General features: G+C 34.0%; 1 protein-coding gene across 4 annotated transcripts; it reads left to right on the plus strand.

The window, feature by feature from the left end:
- The first annotated feature begins 447 nt into the window (after positions 1-447).
- Positions 448-20,825, plus strand: LOC134273929 (uncharacterized). Of its 4 annotated transcripts, XM_062756150.1 has the most exons (23): positions 448-2,195; positions 3,794-3,850; positions 7,941-8,011; positions 9,212-9,308; positions 9,436-9,504; positions 9,601-9,692; positions 9,786-9,859; positions 10,215-10,297; positions 14,925-15,008; positions 15,136-15,188; positions 15,320-15,397; positions 15,571-15,631; positions 15,731-15,845; positions 16,036-16,109; positions 16,273-16,389; positions 17,205-17,397; positions 17,557-17,654; positions 17,746-18,012; positions 18,250-18,285; positions 18,491-18,547; positions 19,693-19,746; positions 19,890-19,979; positions 20,258-20,825. In XM_062756150.1, exons 1-23 carry the CDS (start codon positions 1,551-1,553, stop codon positions 20,375-20,377), a joined length of 2,685 nt encoding a protein of 894 aa, XP_062612134.1. In that variant the 5' UTR covers positions 448-1,550; the 3' UTR covers positions 20,378-20,825. The 4 variants fall into 4 exon arrangements, with proteins under 4 accessions (XP_062612134.1, XP_062612132.1, XP_062612131.1 ...); XM_062756148.1 differs by lacking the exons at positions 16,273-16,389; positions 18,491-18,547; XM_062756147.1 differs by lacking the exons at positions 16,273-16,389; positions 18,250-18,285.
- The last annotated feature ends 2,676 nt before the right edge of the window (positions 20,826-23,501 follow it).

Genomic DNA, 23,501 nt, shown 5'->3' on the forward strand with positions numbered 1-23,501 from the left:
AATCACATATTTAGAAGATATTGGATGACACCATGGCTATTCATAGAATTGAATGTTATCTTACGGATCGTTGTTTACTTGCGTTTTTCATTTCCGAGATTGATGTATCCGACTTGGGTGTGTTCAGAACTCTGGAAAAAAAATTGAAGGCAGGAGATCTTCAGAAACCCTTGGCTAGAAGATACATTACAAATTAGGAATAACGGTTCGAGCTGTTTGGTAATACTGAAATTTTGAAAAGAATCAGATTGAGATAAAATCAGTCAACAAATCGAACAAACATGGTATTCAGTCATTTATTAAAAACGCGGATTGTGAGAAGCTTCTAGTCAAATGAATTTCCTTTTGAGTCCTGTCGAGGTTTAATACACCGCCCCCTCCGTAGGACGGTAATTGGAATTTGATCCCGGACACTAAATCTACCCTCCATATTACGGAAAGTGGCTCGTGTGGTTAGGTCCATAAATTTTTGACTACTCACACTTCACTCGTGTTTACTCACCACTTAACTATAACAGCTTCACGGATAAGTCTCCAGCGACCAGGCTCCCAAAACTTTTAACCAACTCGTGTTACAAGGACCTTTTTTATTATCAAATTAAACAATTTACCAAAGAGCCTTAAAATCTATGTCAACCTTGAAAACGGGTTTTACAGAGTGTGCCGGTGTTTAAATATTGTTAGATGAAGTGATTCTAAATATTAGAATTTAATCTGTTTTTATGATCAGCGGTGTAATTGCTTTGGCATGTTTGGGTGGCAGTTAATAAGAGAAATATGACGTGTTCTGGAGATCAATGGAACTGAATATTTTATACACCATCTCAGGTGTACATAAATATCCCTCGCCTCTCGACGATTTAGCCTGAATAACAAATTGTGTTTGCTCAATTTGGATTTTTGAGAGATAAATAGTTGCACGAAATGAGAAACTTATTATATGGATCGATATCGCTGGCAGATAAGTATTAATAAGTTTTTATCGATACTCAATCAGGCCATCTAAATAAATTGTTAATAAATACTTAACGTGCAGGAATTCGTCTCCACGATTTAAATTACCATATTTCTCCCTCGTTTTAATTTCGTTAATGTTATCGTCTAAATACAGGCAATGCAAACAGAAACTGATTAGAAAGCGCAAGAGAAATAAATTATAAAGACTGGTCACCCAGAATAACTCCGACTTGTTCAAATAAAATTTGAATTAAGCGTACCCATTCACTGAGTGGGTATATGTATTAGGTTTCTGATAATCAATAAGGATAGAATATTGAGTGGATTACTGCAATACGAGGGCTAATCCGGATCACTATGGGTTTGAAATGTTTAAATAATATACTTACATGTATGTAATCCGGGAGTGTACAATTAGAAGCAGTGCCAGGCAGGTGTCACTATAGCGTATATAGATTTCAACGAAACAAACAGAAACAAGGCAAATTTAGCGTGAGGATGATATTCTTGTGTTGATAAATAAGACGCTCATGAGGAATATTTTATCTTTTGTGAAATTTTAACTGAACAGGTTTAAATTTTAAAAATTCAGAATGAATGTCGGTAAAACTCGGCGTGCTTACCATAGTAATCTGAACCTTCCAAAAGCATTCACACAATATGACCTGATGCAATCGGGAAAAAGTATGTCCATGGAAGGATTAAATAGAAATCATACCACGCTTATAGACTCCAGTCGGCGGAAAAAGATGTCTAAGATACAGAAAACAGAGAGCAAAGAAACATTGCCTCTGTGTTTACCGAGGCTGGAACCCGAGGTCGATCTAGACCTTGATGTCGAGGCACGAGACGTTAGTGCCACAACAAGACTAGCATCTCAAATGGATTCAAACCCCAGAGGAACGACGGAACCGGAAGTCCGGACGGAACACGAGAGCGACAGTGATGAGTCGGACTACCTTAACGACTACAGAGATGACACGGAAACAGCTCATAAGAAGCTGGAACAAATCGGCGTCTTTGAGATGGAACATAACTGGTTATTACACGAGGGATTCGAACGTGAAAAAGAATTGTTTGTTACTAAAAGCAGAAAAATTAATATTGCTCTTCCAGATGAGAACCCAATTACAACCGTCAATAGCAGGATTGAGGAGGTGAACTCGATGGTAAAACCCAAGGCTGACATCGGCATGCTGCTAAAAAACATGAACCCCGAGCAACAAGAGAAAATCCGGGTAGGTTTTCAATGCATTTTCAATAAAAAGTACTTGGAAAGTCTGTAATTGAAATATTTTTGATATATAAACAGTTGTATTCTATATAATTCTGGTTTAAGGAAATGTTGATATATAAATCCCCCAAGCATGCCTAGTGTATCACACTTATTGAAAAAAGTTTTAGTCCTGTATATTCATATCCATTAACCCCATTGTTACAACGTCTAGACTTTTGAGTAAATTAATAAACATAATAACTAAATGTTCTGTTTTGTTTTCCAATTAATGCGGATTGATACTTTGAAGTTTTAAAATACAATCAACTACCTCCATAGGAAGATCAATAATTTTAGCAGTGCATTATAACAAAACAATTGGTAAAGAAAATGCCGTTTTGGAGAATAGCTAGGAAACTCACTTTAGAATTGTCAATAAATGATTACAATTAAATATATATTTTTTTAAAAAAGTATATGGCTGAATTGTAATTTTGATAGCTATTGGTCGTCTATGGCAACAATTGGAATCTATTGCCTCAGTACACTGTCTTCTCTTTTGTGGAAAACTAAATGGAAATTTAATTTTCATTCCAACAATTATTAAAGTTACATGTAGTTATCTCAAATAATGACATGCAAGGCATTGCTTTGCGTTTTACAGCCTTTTTTTCCTATGAATTTTTTTTAAACGACATGTTTTGTACAAACTTTTTAAAATTTATTTGAGAGCCTTTTCAGCAAAGGGAGCACACAATGAAGAATGTGCATAAATTATCGACATTTTTACGGCTTTTAATAATGTTCAGTATTTACATTTTCCGTATTGTCCAATTAAGAATTTAAATATTTGCTCTATGATAATTACTTAAGCGAGTTTTTCAAGAGATCGCTTCTTCATGTGTATAGCTGCACAGTTTTGAAAAGTTTTAGAAAAAATGTTAAAACCAGCAGGTTGTTTCTTTAGCCGCGTTGCATTTTCCCTTTTCAATGCCGAAAATTATTGTAATTTTTTGTATAGAAGTATCTTGCTTGTGTATTGATATAAGAGATTTTTATTGGATGTGGTTTCTTATTTTAAAACATTCCATTTGCTCAAGTGTTTGAAAGGACGGTTATCTTCAACATGTTGTAAATGTGTTCTAAATCAATACAATGTTAAATATTTGATCTGTAAACGCTCCAGAGGACAAGATCCCGATGAACTTTTTTGTCAGTAAATGGTTGTGATCATCAATACAGCATCAAGAGAATTTATTGTCTCTCTACAAGGCGGATGCAATATTTTAAAATAATGAACAAATGGTGGGAAATGTTAAGATATGAGAAGTTTAGGAAAACAGACAAGAAATAATCAATTAGTTTTATTGGACAGTTACAACGAACTAAATGAAAATGGAAAATAATTTATTAATACCTTGTAAAAAAAAAAAATAAATAAATAAACAAATTGATTCATTTTTATTTTACACACATTCCGCTATAACCAGTTATAATTCTCTGAAGTCTGTCTCATTTAAAGTTTGTTTTTTCATAAAAAAAATTCTTGTCATGTAGTTTTCCAATATTATTACGCATACACATGCGAGTAAATACAAATATTTTGCATTTTTATTACAGATTATTGCTGAAACCGATGTTGGAGACATCAGAAAGAGATTTAGGAAAAGTTGGAAGGTAATGTCAATTAATGATTAAATAAATAAAGAACTGTCTACTCCATGCATAAAACAGGCCTCTATCCTTACTTCACAGTGACCCTCTAGTTGTTCAAGTTCATTTATTTCACTCACACCAACATCAGTGGTACATGAGGTACAATATATAAATTAGTGGTCATAATTGTAAGAAAAATAATAAATATAGTTATGATACAACAGCATAAATGAGAGGCATAACATTTGTGCAAAGTATAACAATAAACATACAAAGAAAAAAGAATAAAAAAAGAGAAGGTATGGTAGCATTTGAATTATGGAGGACAGACGGTGTCATTTATTTTAGATATAAATATACAAAGGTTTTTTAAAGATTTTAAATTTGTCGTTGTCATAATTTCACAAAACTTAAGTGTATTTGGCGTTTTACAAAATCTGGATGTAAAATATTGTTTCTCATACTATTTAATATTTTACATTCTAAAATGAAATGAAATTCGTCTTCTCTTTGCACTGTATTATACAATTTACAAACTCTTTCACTCTAAAAAAAGTTTTACTTGTTGTTTTTAAAATAAGATATTATATTAAGAAAAACTAGTAATTATTAGTAATCCATTTAGTCAGAATAGCAAGTAAATGGCTATCATAGTTAGTAATTGTAAACATGATTAGTAATAAGGATGAATTCATTTACTTATAAAATGATTTACTAAGTATCAATAGAATTACTTATACCATAGGAATTGTATTACTTTAAGTTAGTAAATGAACTACTCATTTTTGTTAAATTATTATTACTTAATTTAGAGATAATATGCTTTCTATTTACTAAATTTTATGAATTATTACTAAGTAAATTTGTAATTCTGAAATTAATCAAAATCTAGAATATTTATTACTCAGAAGAATACTAAGTAAATGAAATACTTATCATATTTACTAAAATCGACATTATTTACTAGAAACACTGCAAGGTATCGACCCTCTAACATGTGAGTACTACTCACAGATTTCTTTATTTGAGTTCCCTAATTGGGCCCTCTGAATAGTTTAATAGAAGAAATCTACTTAAAACAATTATATTTTCTATTTCTTTTGCCAATTTCTTTGTAATTATTTTATTATATATAACAATAAAACATTTGATTCCAAATTCGAAAGCCTTATAAATTGAATAAGTTGTATCTTTTTAAGGACCATTTTAAAAATGGTTAAACATTTCAAGTACTTAATTTCGCATTTTTATTAGTGTGACTTTTTTTTCACATGAAGGTATATTTAGAAGAAAGATAACTCCTCCTCACAGACAATTAATGATTAGACTACCATATTTAAGTAAATACTGATCTGAATTCTCCTTGATTTAGTAAAAAATTTTTGTTTTAAGTAAATTAATTAATACAATTCAACAAGATGTGTTTGTGAAACACCTATGCCCCTGTATGGCAACATAGCAAAGGTTAAACTTTTCTTATATGCAAATTTAAATTATTGGGATTTCTTGAAATCTCCAAGGTCAAAAGGTCAAGGTTATTGGTATCTAATGAAAGGTCTTGCCACAAAAAATACATATGTGAAATGTGGAAACACTTGCCTCAACCCTTCAGAAGTTATGGTCAAGGTTACCAATTTTGAAATGTAGGTCAAACTCCAAGGTCAAGGACAAAGGGACAGATTTGGTGGTACCCTAAGAAAGGTAACTATGTGAAGTATGAATGCACTAACCCTTATCCTTTTAAAGATACAGTCAAGGTTTGCTTTTTAAAAGTGGGTCAAACTCCAAGGTCAAGGTCAAAGGGTCAAAGTTCTTGGAATCCTATGAATGGTCTTCTCAAAATGATTACATATATGTAAGTATGAAAACACTATTCCTTACCGTTCAAAAGTTATGGCCAAGGTTAAAGTTTTTTTTCACAAGGATGGAAATCTCCAGGGTCAAGGTCAAAATTTCATAGTTGTTGGTATTCAATGAATGTTCTTAGCTTTCAACAAAAAATATATATGTGAAGTATAAATGTCCTGGTATTTACTGTTCAAAAGATTTGGATAAAGAATAAGTTTGGATTTTTTGTGTATAAGTGAGTCAAACTTTAAGGTCAAGGTAAAATTTGGTGATACTCAGAGAAAGGTCTTGTTACAAGAAATACACGTGTGAAATATGAAAGTCATAGCTCCACTAAATCAAAAGTTATGGGCAAGGTTAAAGTTTCTGCAGATAAACAGACAAACATAGCGACAGCTAGACAGACAGACGGACACGACAAAAATTATATACCCCCGAAACTTCGTTTACGGGGGCATTAAATTATTAATTATATAGTAAATAGTGGTAAAATGTAAGTAAAGACCAAGTAATGTTATTACTTATATACGCAAATTTAAGTAAATATAAATTACAAAGTAAAACTTTTTAGTGTGTAAGTAAAACAATTCTTTAAAATACAAAAATCAAGTAAAACATTTGAATCTAGTAATTGACATATATTTCAGTAATTGATTTTAAATTTTAAGTAAATGCTTAGTAATTATCTATTACTTATCTTTGTTATTTCAAGTAAAAAATGACTACTAAGTAAAACTTTTTTAAGAGTGTTCATCTAATGGAATATTTGACCATCTACCAGTTTCAATTGGGAGGTGGTGGTTTGGGGTTCTAAATTTTATTAGTATTTTTTGGAGTTTACTAGGTAAGATACTTAGATATTTTTCACATCCAAAGTCACTCTTAAAAATTTTGTAAATTTGACCTTTTGATGAATTATTAATGTCACTATGCATTTTTTAATAAATTGATCTCTTAATCTTTGCTTCACTGCTGCAAGTACCCAATTTCTGTCAATAGAACTTTGTTCATACCAAATGTTAGAGAACCCACAAGAGGTTAAAATTTTATAAATGAAATTTACCCATGGGTTTTTTGGACCTCCTTGAAAATATTGAGCACATCGATATTTATACAAAACACAAACTATTTTGTTTTCTGAAGAATTCGGGATAAGCAATTTTAACCAGTAGGAGATCATTCTTGTAAAAATGATAATATACAAGGGAAATCTCATACACCTACCATATACGAGGGCGTACTACTCTACCACAAAAGATCATTTAACGATACTTTAGGCAGTTAAAAATAATGGCACTGTTTGTAACTGTATATATGTTTAATTTTTTTGTTTATCTAGGAAAATAATCAGTGATTATACACGATATACACCACATACTTAATCGTCTTTAATCCCATTTGATTGTGTAATCCATGTACGTAATTTAACAATGTACTCTACTAACTGTACATATGTTACTGAGGTGTATTATATAGCTCAATGGATGGAGTGAAGTATATAATATTACTTAATTAATAAAACTTATTGCAAATAATTCAAGGAAGCTTATGCCCTTCAAATGGCGTCGACGTTCCGGGTTAAAGTTTTTGGAGCATATTTATTTTCTTGTAACCCTTTTTGTCTATAATGATTAGGTTTTCTATGATGCTTCATCGCGAGTATTAGGTCTCAGATGCATTTAAGCCAAAAAAGAAAGACCAAGTTCATGTTCTTGAGCAGGTTAGATCAGTTTTAGGATGATTTGCAATTCTCCAGTTTCTGTCCTTATCTGAACCAAACTCGCAATGCCGATACAGCTGAGAATCCATAATACCAGTCATCCTGTCTGCCTACTCCCCAACTTGCATGGACAATGAATATACAAGGCTGTACATTATTAGTCTGGGTCTGACCTACATTTCCTGAACGAGTAACAAGGTTTAAGTTTTAAAGTAGGTCCATTCCAAAAAAATTTTAAGCAATACGGTGACCAAACTTGCATGGATGATGCTTCTTGGAATACGCCAATATCGGAATTTTCGTACGATACCTTGCCATATATACTTAGAGATAACATTCATCGAGGTGAGAATCATGTATTTTGATTGCACTTTTAAAACATTATAACATGGTGTAAAAAAAAAGTCCGAAAGAATCTAGAACATTCATGCTATATTATTTTTGAAAGAAATAATTCTTTGTATTTTTTAGCACCAATTTTTTCATAATACAATGCATTAAACATTATTTTTGATATACTACCATGTTTATCTTCTATTTCAGAATGAAGACAAACTTCACCACGCCTTGCTGATGATTCAGATAATGAACAAAGCCCATCTTCCGAGGCGGAAGTAAGTATATCACAATTTAGACGGGAATAAGTATTTCACATTGCAAAAGTGAGTGTATCACAAGGCGGAAGTAAAAATATCACATGGCGGAAGTAAATATAAACCAAGACAGAAGTAAAAAATATAACATGGCTGAAGTAAGTGTATCGCAAGGCAGAAATAAGTATACCACATGGCGGAAGTAACTTAAGTGTATCACAAGGCGGGAGTTAGTATTTCAACTGGCGGAAATGAGTATATCACTAGCCGAAAGTAAATAAATTACAAGACGGAAATGCGTATATCACATGGCAAAAGTAAACATAAACCAAGACATACAAGAAAACATTGATGTAACCATCAATTGTCGCCCGGGAATTATATAAAGTAAACAATGGAAATAAGTCTTGATCATCAAACCGCTTTGATATGTGTGAAAAGACATGCGTCTAATTGATGGAGACGATAGTGGCGGAAATGAAAACTCATAGTATAAAAATCAAAAATGATACAATTTTAAACTTGCTCAATTCCTCAAGTAAATGTTGGCTGCATAAAATATAAATTGAAGTTAGACACATGCATCCCCTATATTCAAAAATGTATTGTAATTTTCAATTTCCGAATATAAAACACGAACTGTGCAGAGTACGTTTTTATGCGAGAAGTAAAATTCGATGTTCTAAAAAAAGGGACATGTCATTTTTTCTATAGTAGATGATAAGTAATTTTTATATATGAAATATGAAAAACATACATATTTTTACAGATTCACTTTATGGAAGTAAATATATTATGTATCTCCTAATTTATAAAGGAAAGAACATTCTGATTAGCAATCTTTTCAATGTTTAGAAAACCTTTAATTCTGGATAACTACTCCCGCCCCAATCCCCATACACCAACACTTAAACTTATATGTATAGAGCAGCCCGGTCCTCCGGGCTGCAATAAAATGGCGGAAGTAAGTATATCACAGGGTCTATCCAAAACAATTGTTAAAATACCAGCAAGACCAACAGTGCTCAACATTCCTATTTTATGAACAAGACATATTGTCACCTTTATTAAATGCATGAAAACGGCGGGAATTTACAAAACCTTAATTTTGAACATGATTATAAAGAAGGTGACTGGATTATGTGTCTGTACAAAATTAGGTGGCGTAAACTTGTGAATTCAGTGTAATCTTTTGCAAGGTAATAAATCGTACTTTTGTAGATATTTCAAAGAAGAGAAGCCAGTTGCAGGAATGGCACTGAGGCGCCTTAAAGCTCAGGACCAGTCGGAGCAGGTGGAGGCGCCCCAGCGATCCTCGGTACGCATACTAGGATACGGTGATCATTTAGTTTCTATACCACTTACCTGTACTTTTTTTGTATTTTTCCCGCAGATTAGTCTTGAAATCGAGTGCTTGACATGTTTACTCATTTTTTTCCCATTAGCTGGCTTTTGATATGGAGTTAGCTCTGGTCACTCATCCAGCCTACAGGACGGAAGAGGACCTGGCAAAGGTAGATGACTCAAGGATTTAGTTGTTTGAATTAATAGAAAATAGCAAAGAAATCTTATTCATATAGGAAAATAATATTTTTCTATTTAATTTCTAGGTCATGTGGGTGCTACGGGCTACCAAAGCTTTCAATCATTTGTTTCCGGTAGAAAAAGAGAAAGATCTGGCGAGGGTGGTTGGATATGAGAAGTAATTGATACATTTATTTATAGCTGACTTGACATATTAACATTCCTATTCCTATAAGGGGTGTACGATAATAATTTTGCCTTTGAATGATAGGTACGACTCCAACAGAATCATGGCGTACCAAGGAAAGAAGCCAGAGAGATTTTACTATATTCTGACGGGAAAAGGTAGTGTCATTAAACATTTTGTTGAAACAAGTGAAATCTGTAAAGTTAATCATGTTAATATACAAACTTCCATGAAAGATCTTATTAGTTTTCATAATATTTGTAAGATTTAAATTTTGCGGTACAATCTTGCATTGATTTTACTGCAGTTTAAATTATAACTTGTTTGGAATTCTTTTTTGATATGACATTGTTACATGAAGATATTAAAGAACCTAGGAATAAACTTCAAGACTTGATTAGTCAACTGGAGCCTACAAAATATAAATCATTTGAAAGCTAAGCAAACAGAGAAAATAATACCACAATCCGCAAAGTACGGATTAAACGTAATAGATATATTTGTACATTACAGTACGGAAAGTGAGAGAGTACAGTTTATCCGAAGGAAAGGTCACTCGAACGGAAGGGCTGATCAACAAAGGAACGACAACTGATGTAAGTATACTGATGATCAATTAATTAACACAAAGAGGATGTCTTATTCTAATATGTAAAGACATTTTACTTAATTATTAAGATTGTTGTTTTCATATATAGGAAAGGGCTGAATAGAATACTGATTAACGAAAGATTTGAATACGGACGTAGATTATTCAATTTATCTAAAATTTATTGCTCCTGACCTTTTAGCTTAAACTATCAAAAGATGTCATTACAAAAAATAGGTACCTGATATTTTTGAAGTACTTTAATGGCTGTACTTAAATGCAGCCTGCATTGGTTTAGTTATTATCTGTACAATGTTTTAAACTCTATATCAAGCATTCCTTAGTTTTGAAACATAATTGTTGAAGTAACAACGAACTAAAAACAAATTCCTAAACAAAATCATTTCAAAAAGTTATTAAGAGCACTATTTTGAAATTCAGATGTACAAAATCATATTGTTTAGATTATTTTTTGATAAACTAACATTAATATTGAGTACCTCTACACTTCAAATCGATCATTCTTCAATGTATTTATCATCCAATGAACTGATGAATGTGTTCTGTTTGACAATTGCAATCTCTCCTGTTATCCTAAACATTCTCCATGCGTCACTGTATTTCTCTGGTGGTCTCCTGAAATTTGTCTTTCCTCTCTATATTCGACAAGAATTACGTTTCTCATATAGTCACCGGAATATTTTATGTGCGTCAACGTTCCCCTATTTTCGGCATGCACTGTATTTCTACTGTATTCCCTAGCTGCAATAATGTAGCCCTCTCCGATTTTTTATCTGATATTTTCTGGAGAGGGCTACAATTCCTCAGCATCTCCGTAATGGTGTAAAAATATTTTTCAAATACGGGCGACCACAGGCAGAATAAATTGTTTTTACAATCAACTTACTTCTAATAAGACGAAATTTTTATTTACTGTCGACATCATAGCTTGTTAAACGCGAAAACCATGTAAAATAAATCTGTGTGTTAACTTCAGCAGCCATGACAGTTCTTGCGTGACGTACTGAGACTTGCGCATGAAATTTAGAATAACTCAATACAGCAAATAAGGTAATTCCAAAGAAATCTGCTCCCTATAGATCCTTAATCTCATTGGCTGTCCCAAAATAAAATCTGTCAAGGTCAGTAAACATGGCGGATAAATTTAAGTTACGACGTTGACATACACGAAAAATACGGATAGATGGATTGTTCTGTATATTTTTGGATCGGTTTATGTCTGGCATAACTACATTTTGGAAGTTCAGGTAAGACGTATAAATAAAATAGTCGTTTACTGACAATTTGAGCTGAAATCCGTGCGGGAGTGAATCGCTCCCGCTTTGCACCATTACGGAGATCCTAAGGATTTGTAGCCCTCTCCCAAAAAAAGGGAGAGGGCTACATTATTGCAGCTACTGTATTCCCCTGAACATTTACCAATACTCACTATAATTTCTCTGTATTCCCCTGAACATTTTCTGTGCGTAACTGTATTTCTCTGTATTCCTCTGAACCTTTTGGAAGGGCACTGAAGTTCTCATGTATTTTCATGAACATTTTCTGTGCGTCACTGTTAATCCTCTGTATTTCCCTGATCATTTTCTTTGCGACACTATTTCTGTAAATTCCCCTGAACATTTTGGAAGGGCACTGGAGTTCTCCTGTAGTCTCCTGAACATTTTCTGTGCGACACTGTATTTCTCGGTATTCCCCTGAACATTTTGGGGCACTATAGTTCTCCTAGTCCCCTGAACATTTTCTGTGCGTCACTGTATTTTTCTGTATTCCCCTGAACATTTTGGAAGGGCACTGTAGTTCTCTTGTAGTCTCTTGAACATTTTCTGTGCGACACTATTTCTGTGAATTCCCCTGAACATTTTGGAATGGCACAGTAGTTCTTCTATAGTCTCCGGAAATTTTTTTGTGAGTCACTGTATTTCTCTGTATTCCTCTGAACATTTTGGAATGGCACTGTAGTTCTCCTGTAGTCTCCTTAACATTTTCTGTGCGTCACTGTATTTCTCTGTATTTCTCTGAACATTTTGAAAGGGCACTGTAGTTCTCCTGTCTCCTGTAGTCTCCTTAACATTTTCCGTGAGTCACTGTATTTCTCTGTATTCCTCTGAACATTTTGGAATGGAACTGTAGTTCTCCTGTAGTCTCCTGAACATTTTCTGTGCGACACTGTATTTCTCGGTATTCCCCTGAACATTTTGGGGCCCTACAGTTCTCCTAGTCCCCTGAACATTTTCTGTGAGTCACTGTATTTCTCTGTGTTCTCCTGAACATTTTGGGGCCCTATAGTTCTCCTAGTCCCCTGAACATTTTCTGTGCATCACTTTTTACTCTGTATTCCTCTGAACATTTTGGAAGGGCATTGTAGTTCTCCTGTAGTCTCCTGAATATTTTCTGTGAGTCAATGTATTTCTCTGTATTCCTCTGAACATTTTGGAATGGTACTGTAGTTCTCCTGTAGTCTCCTTAACATTTTTTGTGAGTCACTGTATTTCTCTGTATTCCTCTGAACATTTTGAAAGGGCACTGTAGTTCTCCTGAACATTTTCTGTGAGTCAATGTATTTCTCTGTATTCCTCTGAACATTTTGTAATGGCACTGCAGTTCTCTTTTACTCTCCTTAACATTTTCTGTGAGTCAGTGTATTTCTATTTATTTTATACCTAACGTGTATCACTCAATTTTACTGTAGAATTAACGGAATCACGTGACGTCTTGATCCGGTTTTCCGGATCACCACACTGTGGTTTTCTGAATCCACATCACCACTCTCTGAAACTGATGATATAGTACGCAAAAACATGACGTTATTTTTTTTTGCGCGTTAAAAAGTCCATTGTTATTATGCTTTGTTTATGGACAAATATTATACAATTGATCTCTAATGTTTTATTTTGCTATAATTAGCTAGTTATAAGGGGGTATATAATAAATTTATCATTATAACAGTAACTTGATCCGAAGAGCCGTATCACGTCTCGTTGACAGGCGCGGATCATCAGATCAAACTCGACGCTTCGCGTCTCGTTAGATCTGATGATCCGCGCCTGTCAACTCGACGTGATACGACCCTTCGGATCAAGTTACTGTTATAATAATATATATGTATTCCTCTGAACATTTTGGAAGGGCACTGTAGTTCTCCTGTATTCCCCTGAACACGTTCTGTGCGTCACAGTTAATCCTCTGTATTTCCCTGAACATTTTCTGTGCGTCATTGTATTTCTCTGCATTTCTCTGAACCTTTTGGAAGGGCACTGAAGTTCTGTATTTTCCTGAACATTTTCTGTGCGTCACTGTTAATCCTCTGTATTTCCCTGATCATTTTCTGTGCGACACTATTTCTCTGTATTGCTCTGAACATTTTGGAATGGCACTGTAGTTCTCCTGTAGTCTCCTTAACATTTTCTGTGAGTTAGTGTATTTCTCTGTATTCCTCTGAACAATTTGGAAGGGCACTGTAGTTCTCCTGTATTTCCCTGAACACGTTCTGTGCGTCACAGTTAATCCTCTGTATTTCCCTAAACATTTTCTGTGCGTCACTGTATTTCTCTGAACCTTTTGGAAGGGCACTGAAGTTCTCCTGTAGTCTCCTTAACATTTTCTGTGCGTCACTGTATTTCTCTGTATTCCCCTGAACATTTTGAAGGGCACTGTAGTTCTCCTGTAGTCTATTTAACATTTTCTGTGCGTCACTGTATTTCTCTGTATTCCTCTGAACATTTTGAAGGGCACTGTAGTTCTCCTGTAGTCTCCTTAACATTTTCTGTGCGTCATTGTATTTCTCTGTATTCCTCTGAACATTTTGAAGGGCACTGTAGTTTTCCTGTAGTCTCCTTAACATTTTCTGTGCGTCACTGTATTTCTCTGCATTCCCCTGAACATTTTGAAGGGCACTGTAGTTCTTCTGTAGTCTCCTGAACATTTTCTGTGCATCACTGTAAACCCATTTGTTTTCCTGGACATCACTGTAGGTAACTGAAATCATCTGTATTCTCTTAACATTCTCTGAAAGAGTGTTATTCGCTTTGAATTTAAAATTACCCTTTCGAACTGAAATCCACTGTAATTTTTTGAACATTCTCCGCTTCACTATAATTTTCTGTATTTCCCTGAACATTCTCTGTGTCCTTTGTTCATCTGAACATGTAGCTGTCATGATCCTCATGTTTTATGAATGCATTCTATTCATTACAGCAAAACCCTGTCCACCTCATCCCTTTGCGGTTTTCTGAAGTTTCACGTTTTTTTTAGGCATTCTCAATGCGTAGCTGTTATCCCCTTCCCTGAACATCTCTCTATTTGTCATATAAGCACCTAAATTCTCTAAGATTTCATTCTGCGCCACTTTTATATTCTGTTTTCCCCTGAACATTCTATGAGGTCAGTTTTTATTCCCTTGTTTACCTGAACATCCTTTGAGTGTTACTTTGATGCTTTCTGTGCGTCAGTGTAATCCCATTTCCCATGTCCCTATAATTACCCATTTCCACTTGCTTATTTTCTCACGTTACTGAAATGACAATTTCTTCTGAAAGATTTTATCTGTCACCGTATTTTAATCTTTTCCTTTGAATATCAGTATGCCTCACTGCAATTCTCTGTTTTTCCTTTAGTTAGAGGAGCTGGAGGAGCAGTGGTCACGTGAACACCACCTGGTGACGCAGGGCAATGTAGAGGTCCTCATTCTCCACAGATCAGTGAGTACATCAGTAGAATTAACAGTGATTTATATAGATTGTTACGGCAATTGAACAAGTCAGGCTTGTTGAAACAACTCTATTTTTTATTTGATGTTAATAAATACCTAAATTAAAAATATTTCAGGATTTGATGAGATTGCAAAACAAACTGGAAGGACCTCCTATTGAATACCTTAGGTAATTTTCTGAATTGTAATCAGCAAATGCGATTAAGAAAATTTAAATACTCTGTGGAGAGCATGTATGACACAGTACTTACTTTTTTTTCATCCTGTTTGCAAGACAATTATCTTTTATGTCTTTTTTAGGACATTGCAATTGTTCTATGAATTTCCGGTGGAAGTGTTTTTAACAAATACGGACGCAATCGAACTTAAATACTATGGGTAACTAAATTTTCCAATTCTTTGGTAGCTAATGTAAACCAAAACAAAATTTGATAAGAACAGTAATTTTCAAAAATTTAGATGCAGTTAATTTACTGTTATGCAAAAATACACATGTTAGAGGTCTTAGTTGTTTAAATCTAAAGGTATGATATATTTGGTTGTTATTTTAGTCAAGATGCAGTTATTTCCCATGATACCAATAGGACGCCCTGGATACATGTTGTCAAATCGGTATGTTACAGAAAGAAATTTTTAAAAAAGTTTTAAATATTAATCTCCTAAGTGACAACATAACAAAATATTTATATGAAATTTTTATAAATTTTTTAGGGTCGTGTTCGAGTTGTGCGCATGCAAACTGTCATTGATGTTCAAAATGAAAGTAAATTTGCCAATCAGAAAACAGAAGAGCTGGGATTGGGACGTACATTTAGTCACGCTGATGGTAACTATTCATGAATTAAAACAAAAATTGCTAAAATTCACCATTCATGCATTTGGCATAATTTTTCTCTATTTTTAAACCAATTGTACTTATAATTTAATTAAAAAGAATGCGTTGATGTCTTGCTGTCTACCATTTTTAGAGTGCTTAAATAATGATGAGTAGATCTAACTCGTTTTAACGTTTTCAGCAATGTTGGGGTCCCTGTTTTCACAACGTAAGGCAAAAGCCGAGCGGGGAGCGGATCAGATTTCTTTCCCAGAGGTGGGTATGAAACTATGAACACAATAAAATACAGAGGTTTTTATCAATCTTTTTTTTCAATGAACAAACGTAAAATCATAAGTTAAACAAAGAATTAGTAAATTAAACAATACCCTTTCAAAGACCGTACATTAAAAGAAAAGTGCTCTTTCTATAAACCCAGATGCCAGATTTCTTAAGAAGCCCGCTCGGACACACCCTCGGGGTTGACCTTAAATCTCTGTCCAAATTTAGTGCCAGGTCAACCCAGTTTTCTGAGGGAATCGGTCTTCTGTCTAACGTAAGACGGTGTTAAAGAAACTAACCCAGCGTGTTTATGATGAATGCATGGTTTGCCGTTCCTGATATGTGTACAGAATCTAACAAGATCATGAATGTGTAAAATTTTGCAGCTTCAGTCACCAACATTAATACCATTTTGAAGAAAAAAATCATTTCACTAACAACTGCCTTTGAAATATCTTTTAATTATAATATAGTTTGACAATCATTTTATCAGAATGGAAACATACCTCATTCCCTCTATATCATTTGTCCCCAGAGGAGACATATTTTGTTATGGCTGTCTTTGTGTTTATCCTTAAACCTTATCAAAACGATAACTTTGTAACTTTTATTTGAATTTATTTTGTTTGTTGTTACCCATGGCTTATTTGTTTACAGTGTATGTTCCGTAACCTTGACTCATGTTTGTATCTCAGAGATCAAGGACATTAGATTGAAAATTGGGGAAACAAATATTTTGTAAAGTGTAAAAATAATATATGATTCATTACATTGATTATAAATCAATCAGATACCTAATCTTCTTAAAGCTATTATTTCGAACGTTTGAGGTTGATGATATTCATTATTTAAAGTTGTGCTTAAGCTTATTACACAGTTACACGCAATGTTTTCCTTTTGCACGTAATTATCCTGTTTTCCGATGCTGTTTTTGGCAGAAAACAGACAATTAAATCAACTGATATCTGCATCTTTTAAGCTAGATCAGGCGACAAATTGTTATACAAAAAGCACAGGTTTCTCTTTACTTGTTAAAAAAGCATGTGATTTAATATACAGTATTCATAAGAATTTTGATAATATTGACAGTTAACAAAACGTCACAAAACGTCCGCTCAGACCGATAATAAAGCAGACAACAAGAGTGAAAGCTCGAAAGACAAAGACTCCGTCAAAGACAGCAAAGAAACCAAAACAGAGACCGTACAGCCTGTACCCGAAGGCCCCAGCAAAGCCAAGAGTATCAAAAGGAAGGCAAAGCTGATCAAAACGCCTATCATAGGTCTGTTAAACCTTGATTTATATATGTTGTATGTACATCTGTCAGGTCTGTTTTTTTCTATGAAGAGGCAAAACCAAACAAAAAAATTACAAACCAAAGACTCTAAATTTGTATTTCTGGTTTATTTTCAAATATATTTATAAAATTCTTTTCTTTTAGCTGAGCCTAAGACAGATGATCCTAAGAGCGGGAGGGGATCTAGAGCCGACATTGCACCTGAGCATTACGTCATAGAAGAGGAAACTCCGAGAGAAACGGTAGGTACTAAGTACATTAGAAATTATTACCCTCTTCGAAACAGGTCTTATAGTTTCTCAAGTACTGAATATTTGAAATTTCTTTTTCTAGACCTGCGTTTCCGATAGGTCGTCTTCTAATGGAACTGTATCGTTCCCGCCAATTAACGCTCTGCCGTCTGCCAGATCCTATGGAGAGAAATCTGCAACAAGTGAATTTCGACCACATGGGACGTTCCTTACACGAGAGAAGACTGAAGCTGAATCTGCTGTTTCTGCCAAAATCAGAAGAAAAAAGTGGAAGGAGCATACGCCCTGTCTACCTAAATTACGGTCCACGAAATTACAGCTTGACATCCTGACTGCTGGCGACATCTTTGTACGTATAACAACTCCAAAGCGCGTGAATTTGACGATTAATATTCATGAAACTCGCGATCACGTTTTAATTATTTTCCTTACTAAAAGATTAGTTAAGTGCCACACAGAGATGTTTTTAACAATCAGTCACGTAACTTGAAAACAATCCTGAGAAATTAATTTTTTCTCCAAGCAGAGTGATTTGAACACCTTTGTTTTTAGTCAACTAATGCAAATAACCTGTAAACACTTTTAGTTGCAGCAGTTAGACAGCACCAATAACGGACCAAAGGTTAATATTGAATATTGTGAGAGAGCTGTAGTTTCTTGCAGCTTTCCAGCAACATTTGTCTTTTTGTTGCTAGCTTTCTGACAACAGTCTTCTGTTGCCCACTTGTATCACCGTTTTTTACACAGCTTCACTAATATTGTGATCGATCACCGAACTTTTGTGTGTTGTGAATACTAATGAATTTGTATATTCACATGAAATCTAGGGTCTGGATGCCGTGGCCCGTAAATTCAGCAGTTTGTACCGTGACCCCTTTGGTGAGGTGAGATTGTACGGTAGATAATGTACCTATAGCTTATGCAGGAACATATACTTATATGTACTAGTTTAATGGGTTGCTATACTATCAGTATAGGATGGTTTCGTGATGAGTGGTTGTAAATTTTGTACTTGCAACACTTGTGTGAGAAGAGCCTGTTAATTTTTAGGACTCATTGCCTCTGCCAGTGGAGTTAGACATACGTTTTGATTCATTCATGTAAAGATTTTTTTCGCGAAGAACTAATGAAGGGAAGTCATCTGATGATATGTTTTATTCAGGGGAAGCCAACTCCTCCATGGTACTGATCCCACCTCTAGTGGTTTACTTGGCTCCAAAATGTGTATTGTTTAATGGACTTTTGAGATTGAATACTGTTCGTTACAGTATTTCCATAGATTTCATTTAGGCACATGTACATGCAGTCGCACATGGGGAATCGAAATATTTTCTTGTGATTATGTATACAATGCCTTGTCTATCTAATCTTTGTTGGGAAGATAAGGTATAAAAAGGAATATGACATGGCCTACATTCTTATTCCCCCTCCATATAGATCCCTTGGCGGAGGCATGCAGTCAAAGTTTTATTTCAATAGAACATAAAGCTAAACTTGAAAATAGTTTTCTAACAATTTTTACTAATTAAGGATTTCATCTTTCACTTACAACACTGCAAAAAAAAAAAGATATAGCAACATATCAACCGTAGATCTTGCACATGCATATTAATTGTAGCGAGAACACCAACACTTTGTAAATATAAAGCTATTTTTCTATGATCGACTCTACTTTTTGTACATATATATATATATAGTTGAGGGTGTATTAATTTTTTGTTATATATGCAGTAGACTAGTTATAACACATCACAGATGTCTATTTAGATAAATTTTGAACGTCGGATGAAGTTGTGTAAGGAGGTACATGATTAATATAAGAACATCAACTGAATAAGCATATTAACAAAACATGATTAAAAAAAGCTTCAATCAATACTAATCTATTATTATGAATTGTACAAAATTATCAGCAAAACAATCAATTTAGAAGTTAAGATACAGTAAATATTTATTTCATTACTATAGGATACATTTTCAAAATATGGGAAGAAAAATGAAATTTCAAAATTGAACTCTTCTCGTATAGGGTTTGGAACATTTAGATCCGCCTATCGCCTCGGAACCGAAAGGAGTCAGCCTGGTAAGCTAGCCTGCTTTAGCTCCGTGTAAACTACAATGTGTATCTTCACAATAAGTCCAAACAAGCTTACAAGTGACCAAATTAAACGAAAAAATATCGATACGATGTCGATGACTAATGATGTATGTTAACTTTGCTTACAGATAAGCGATGGTGCTGAAATCATCCGTATTAGTAAACGGTTTTTCCTACAGCACGCACAGAACAACACGATGTTACGAGTCGAGACTATGGTAAGTATTTATAAAGAACGACCGAACTGGTATTTAGGATATAGACTAACCAGATTTGTCGTTCTGTATGCTTACTGATGAATTCATATTTTTTTTATCAAATGTTCAAATGAGCTTTCAATATACCGGTATACTTTTGATTCAAAGAAAATATACATTATTAGTGAAGAATTTTGGTTTTGCAACATGCCTCCTATGTTCAAGTTCAACTACTTATATAACATACTGAGTATTTTGCATTTGTACACAAAAGTACTGAACATAGTTTTACTTCGTAGCAACGTGATTACATGTCCGTTGAAGAAGCCAGTAAAATCATATACACTAACGAGACTTGGAACCAGTATAAAGACATCCTAATGAGGAGGAAGGTGGAGTCGTTATTACGGAGGGACTAGACGCCATCTCACGGGGAGGGATCGATCCTCATAGCGGGAGGGGGTGAGGATCAGAGGGCCGCGACCTCAATATTCTGTGATACTGACTGTGCAATACAGTTCCAACATGGACACTGTTACAAATCCGTCCAATGGTGCTTTGTGCTGCCGACACGTGACTGAACGTGTTAAATCATACGACACGTGACCGAACCTGTCGAATCATAGTGCTAGTCATACTACTCACGTGTACATTAACCAACACAGTGCAGCTATATAGCGCATCTGTTATATTAATAAGACGTAACATGTCCCTGATATAAAGTTGATTTATTTTCTGTGATTAGAGTTTACAACGAAACATATTTTTTTAGGAAAACTTACAAAAAGACAGTTCCGAATGCATTAAATGTTGTTATCAGTATTATTCACCCATTGTCTGTACATTCCTACAATATCATTTGAAATTAAAAAATGTTTGAATTTGTATTTATTTATATGTTCATTTTTGGTAAAGTATCAATGGAATCCGGATCATACATGTGTATACGTATATAGTAAATATACCAAAAACATTCTGCTCAGAAGAAATTAGAAATATTAGGTGTTTCTAGGATATTGAATGATAATGAAAAAACTTTATAGGTTTAGTCAAACATAATGGAACTTTAAAACCAGGTTACATAAAATATTTTCAAATGGGGATATTACCCACCATAATTTAATTTGATTTTGAAGAGGCAAATTACCGGAGTAGAGCAACTTTATATAAAACTTTTTTGCGTGAGAATGTTAGCTGTCAATAATTGCCTCTCATTTTAGGTATGAATTATTCACACTGATGCGAAAATCAATTGATCGATTTCTTAGAAGATAATTGAATTGATCAATGAAGAACAGACACGAAATATTTCACCTACTTATGTATTTTTGCAAATGTGAAGTTTTTTTCATTCGTCGTAAATTTATGCCTCGTTTATTCATTATCTTAAGGGCAATTACAAAATGTTAGATTAAAAGGGAAGTCTAGCATGTCGGATAATCCATTTCCCACCATTAAAGTAGGCGGAATAAAAACATACATGTAACATCATGTCACAGAAGAAAAAAGTTACAGCCCCTGCGACAGAGTATTTAAATCAATAAAAACTCCCTGACAGAAAACAATTCATCCATAATTAAATGTTAGGGTAACAACCCGTAACTATGACCTAGAATCGCTGGGCAACACATCCTGTTACCCGCTCACATTGCAGATTTCTTCAGCTGTAATCAAAGGAACCCATGTCATTGGTAAGTACACGTAGTTCTTACATAAATAGAGGATACAAATGTATTTTTTACTTTCAAAAGTGAATGAGAATTGTTTAGAGTATTGAAAGGTTCACATAGCTTTCTTGTTGAATAAATTGTGAAATAGGCTGTGATTATTTGATAAAAATACATTGTTTTTATGATTTCTACAAAAGCGGTGAATTTGGCCTGTGAACAAATTTTGTCAACCTTACCATAATGCAATAAATATTTTATTTTCCAAGTTCTTTATTTTCATTAGTTAGTAAGTCAATATGAAATTATTGGTCATTAGCAGTAAACACTTAAAATGATGTTTCCTAAACCATGCAGGCTTTTTCAGCTACAAGTATCAAGCACAAGTTTGTATAGCATGAAAATTTCAAAGCGTCATGCGATGTGCGTAGGTTGAAGTATATCCGTACAAACTGGTTCCTTTCAGTCAACGAGTTTCCTCTACTATCTACTTTTTTCATCCTTTAGAAATTCCTGCCTAGAGAAGGATGAACCCGACTAACAGCACTGCCCCAGATAGTGAGAACATCTTTGAGAAATACCCGGATGTTTTGGTATTTCTAGTCGTTGGCTCTTCCATCATGGCGGTGTTTCTGGTCGGTGTCTTCGTGTTTCGTTGCCTGTCCGAGCCCGGGTCTACCCGCAGCAGACGAGTACTTCCACGGAATCTTACCAACAAAGTGGTTTGGGGGGTGGAGAGCTATCAGTCGAAGAGAATGATGTCACACGGGGTTAAAGTAAAAAGGAAAGACAAGATCTGAAGAGGTCAGCCCATTTACTGGTAATTTTGACCAAGAATAAATGTCAGGCATACATGTATATTACGGTGATAGAATTAATCTTTTTGAAAATTAAATTATATAAATCTGAACAGTAATAATTTACATGTATATGCAAATCATTGTAATCAATATCTTTCTTAGATGTATGCATGCCTTTGCCATTTAAAGATACAGTTTTTGAAATACATCAAAAATGTACCTGAAATCAGATTTTTTTGTTTTAGAAGGAAAACCATAGTGAAAATTGTAATGGTATGATGGTAAATCCCGAGCTAGAGCGATCGATGTAAAAGAAATATAGAATGTGAGTAACCAGGAGCCGAAGGTCATAGTTACATCCACTATAGTTATTGAATTCAGCATAACAATAGACATGTACCAAGTATACCATGCCCAGTAGGACTGATTTTTCATCTTCCCAAATTGATGAGAAATTATCATGCATGCACTGTTTCTATCTTGTTTGCAAGAACTTTCATCAAAATATGCCCAGTCACTGAACCGTTTCAAAACCTTTTTTTATGTGAAACAAGGGTTTACCAGTGGACATTATGTTGATTTGTTTTAGAGTTATTAAAAAAATTGAAATCTCTGCACAAACTTATTTGAGCATGAAGTTGATCATTTAAATGTTTTATATTGAAAGAAATTGAACAGTTTCAAAGAGATGTTCTAAATATGATTGAAAATAATTTCTGCGTTGCAAAGAAGAAGTAAAATGTGTATTATGATGCAACTATCTAATGCAATTTACCATCTTATACATGTATGCCAAATAATAAAGAGTTTGAAATATCCCCAATTCTTTTGTGTTTTTTTTTTAAATTTAATATTTAAATTATATTTACCGGTAATTACCTATACTAGGATAGTAATTTGGATGTGATGCCCTCTTTTGCTACTTTTTATTTATGAAACACGTTTTTTTTAATACAAAATTCTAGTTTTGCGGGTAATGCACACACGTTTTATGAATGACTCTAATTGTTGGCCAAATTATTCGAGTTTTGGTAATCAGCGAAGAAAGATGGTCTTGTCACTGTAAGTAAAAACAC

The sequence above is a fragment of the Saccostrea cucullata genome, unplaced genomic scaffold (genome assembly GCF_032062105.1).
Source record: "Saccostrea cucullata isolate Sc308-1 unplaced genomic scaffold, CSIRO_AGI_Scuc_v1 ctg124, whole genome shotgun sequence".
NCBI lineage: Eukaryota > Metazoa > Mollusca > Bivalvia > Ostreida > Ostreidae > Saccostrea > Saccostrea cuccullata.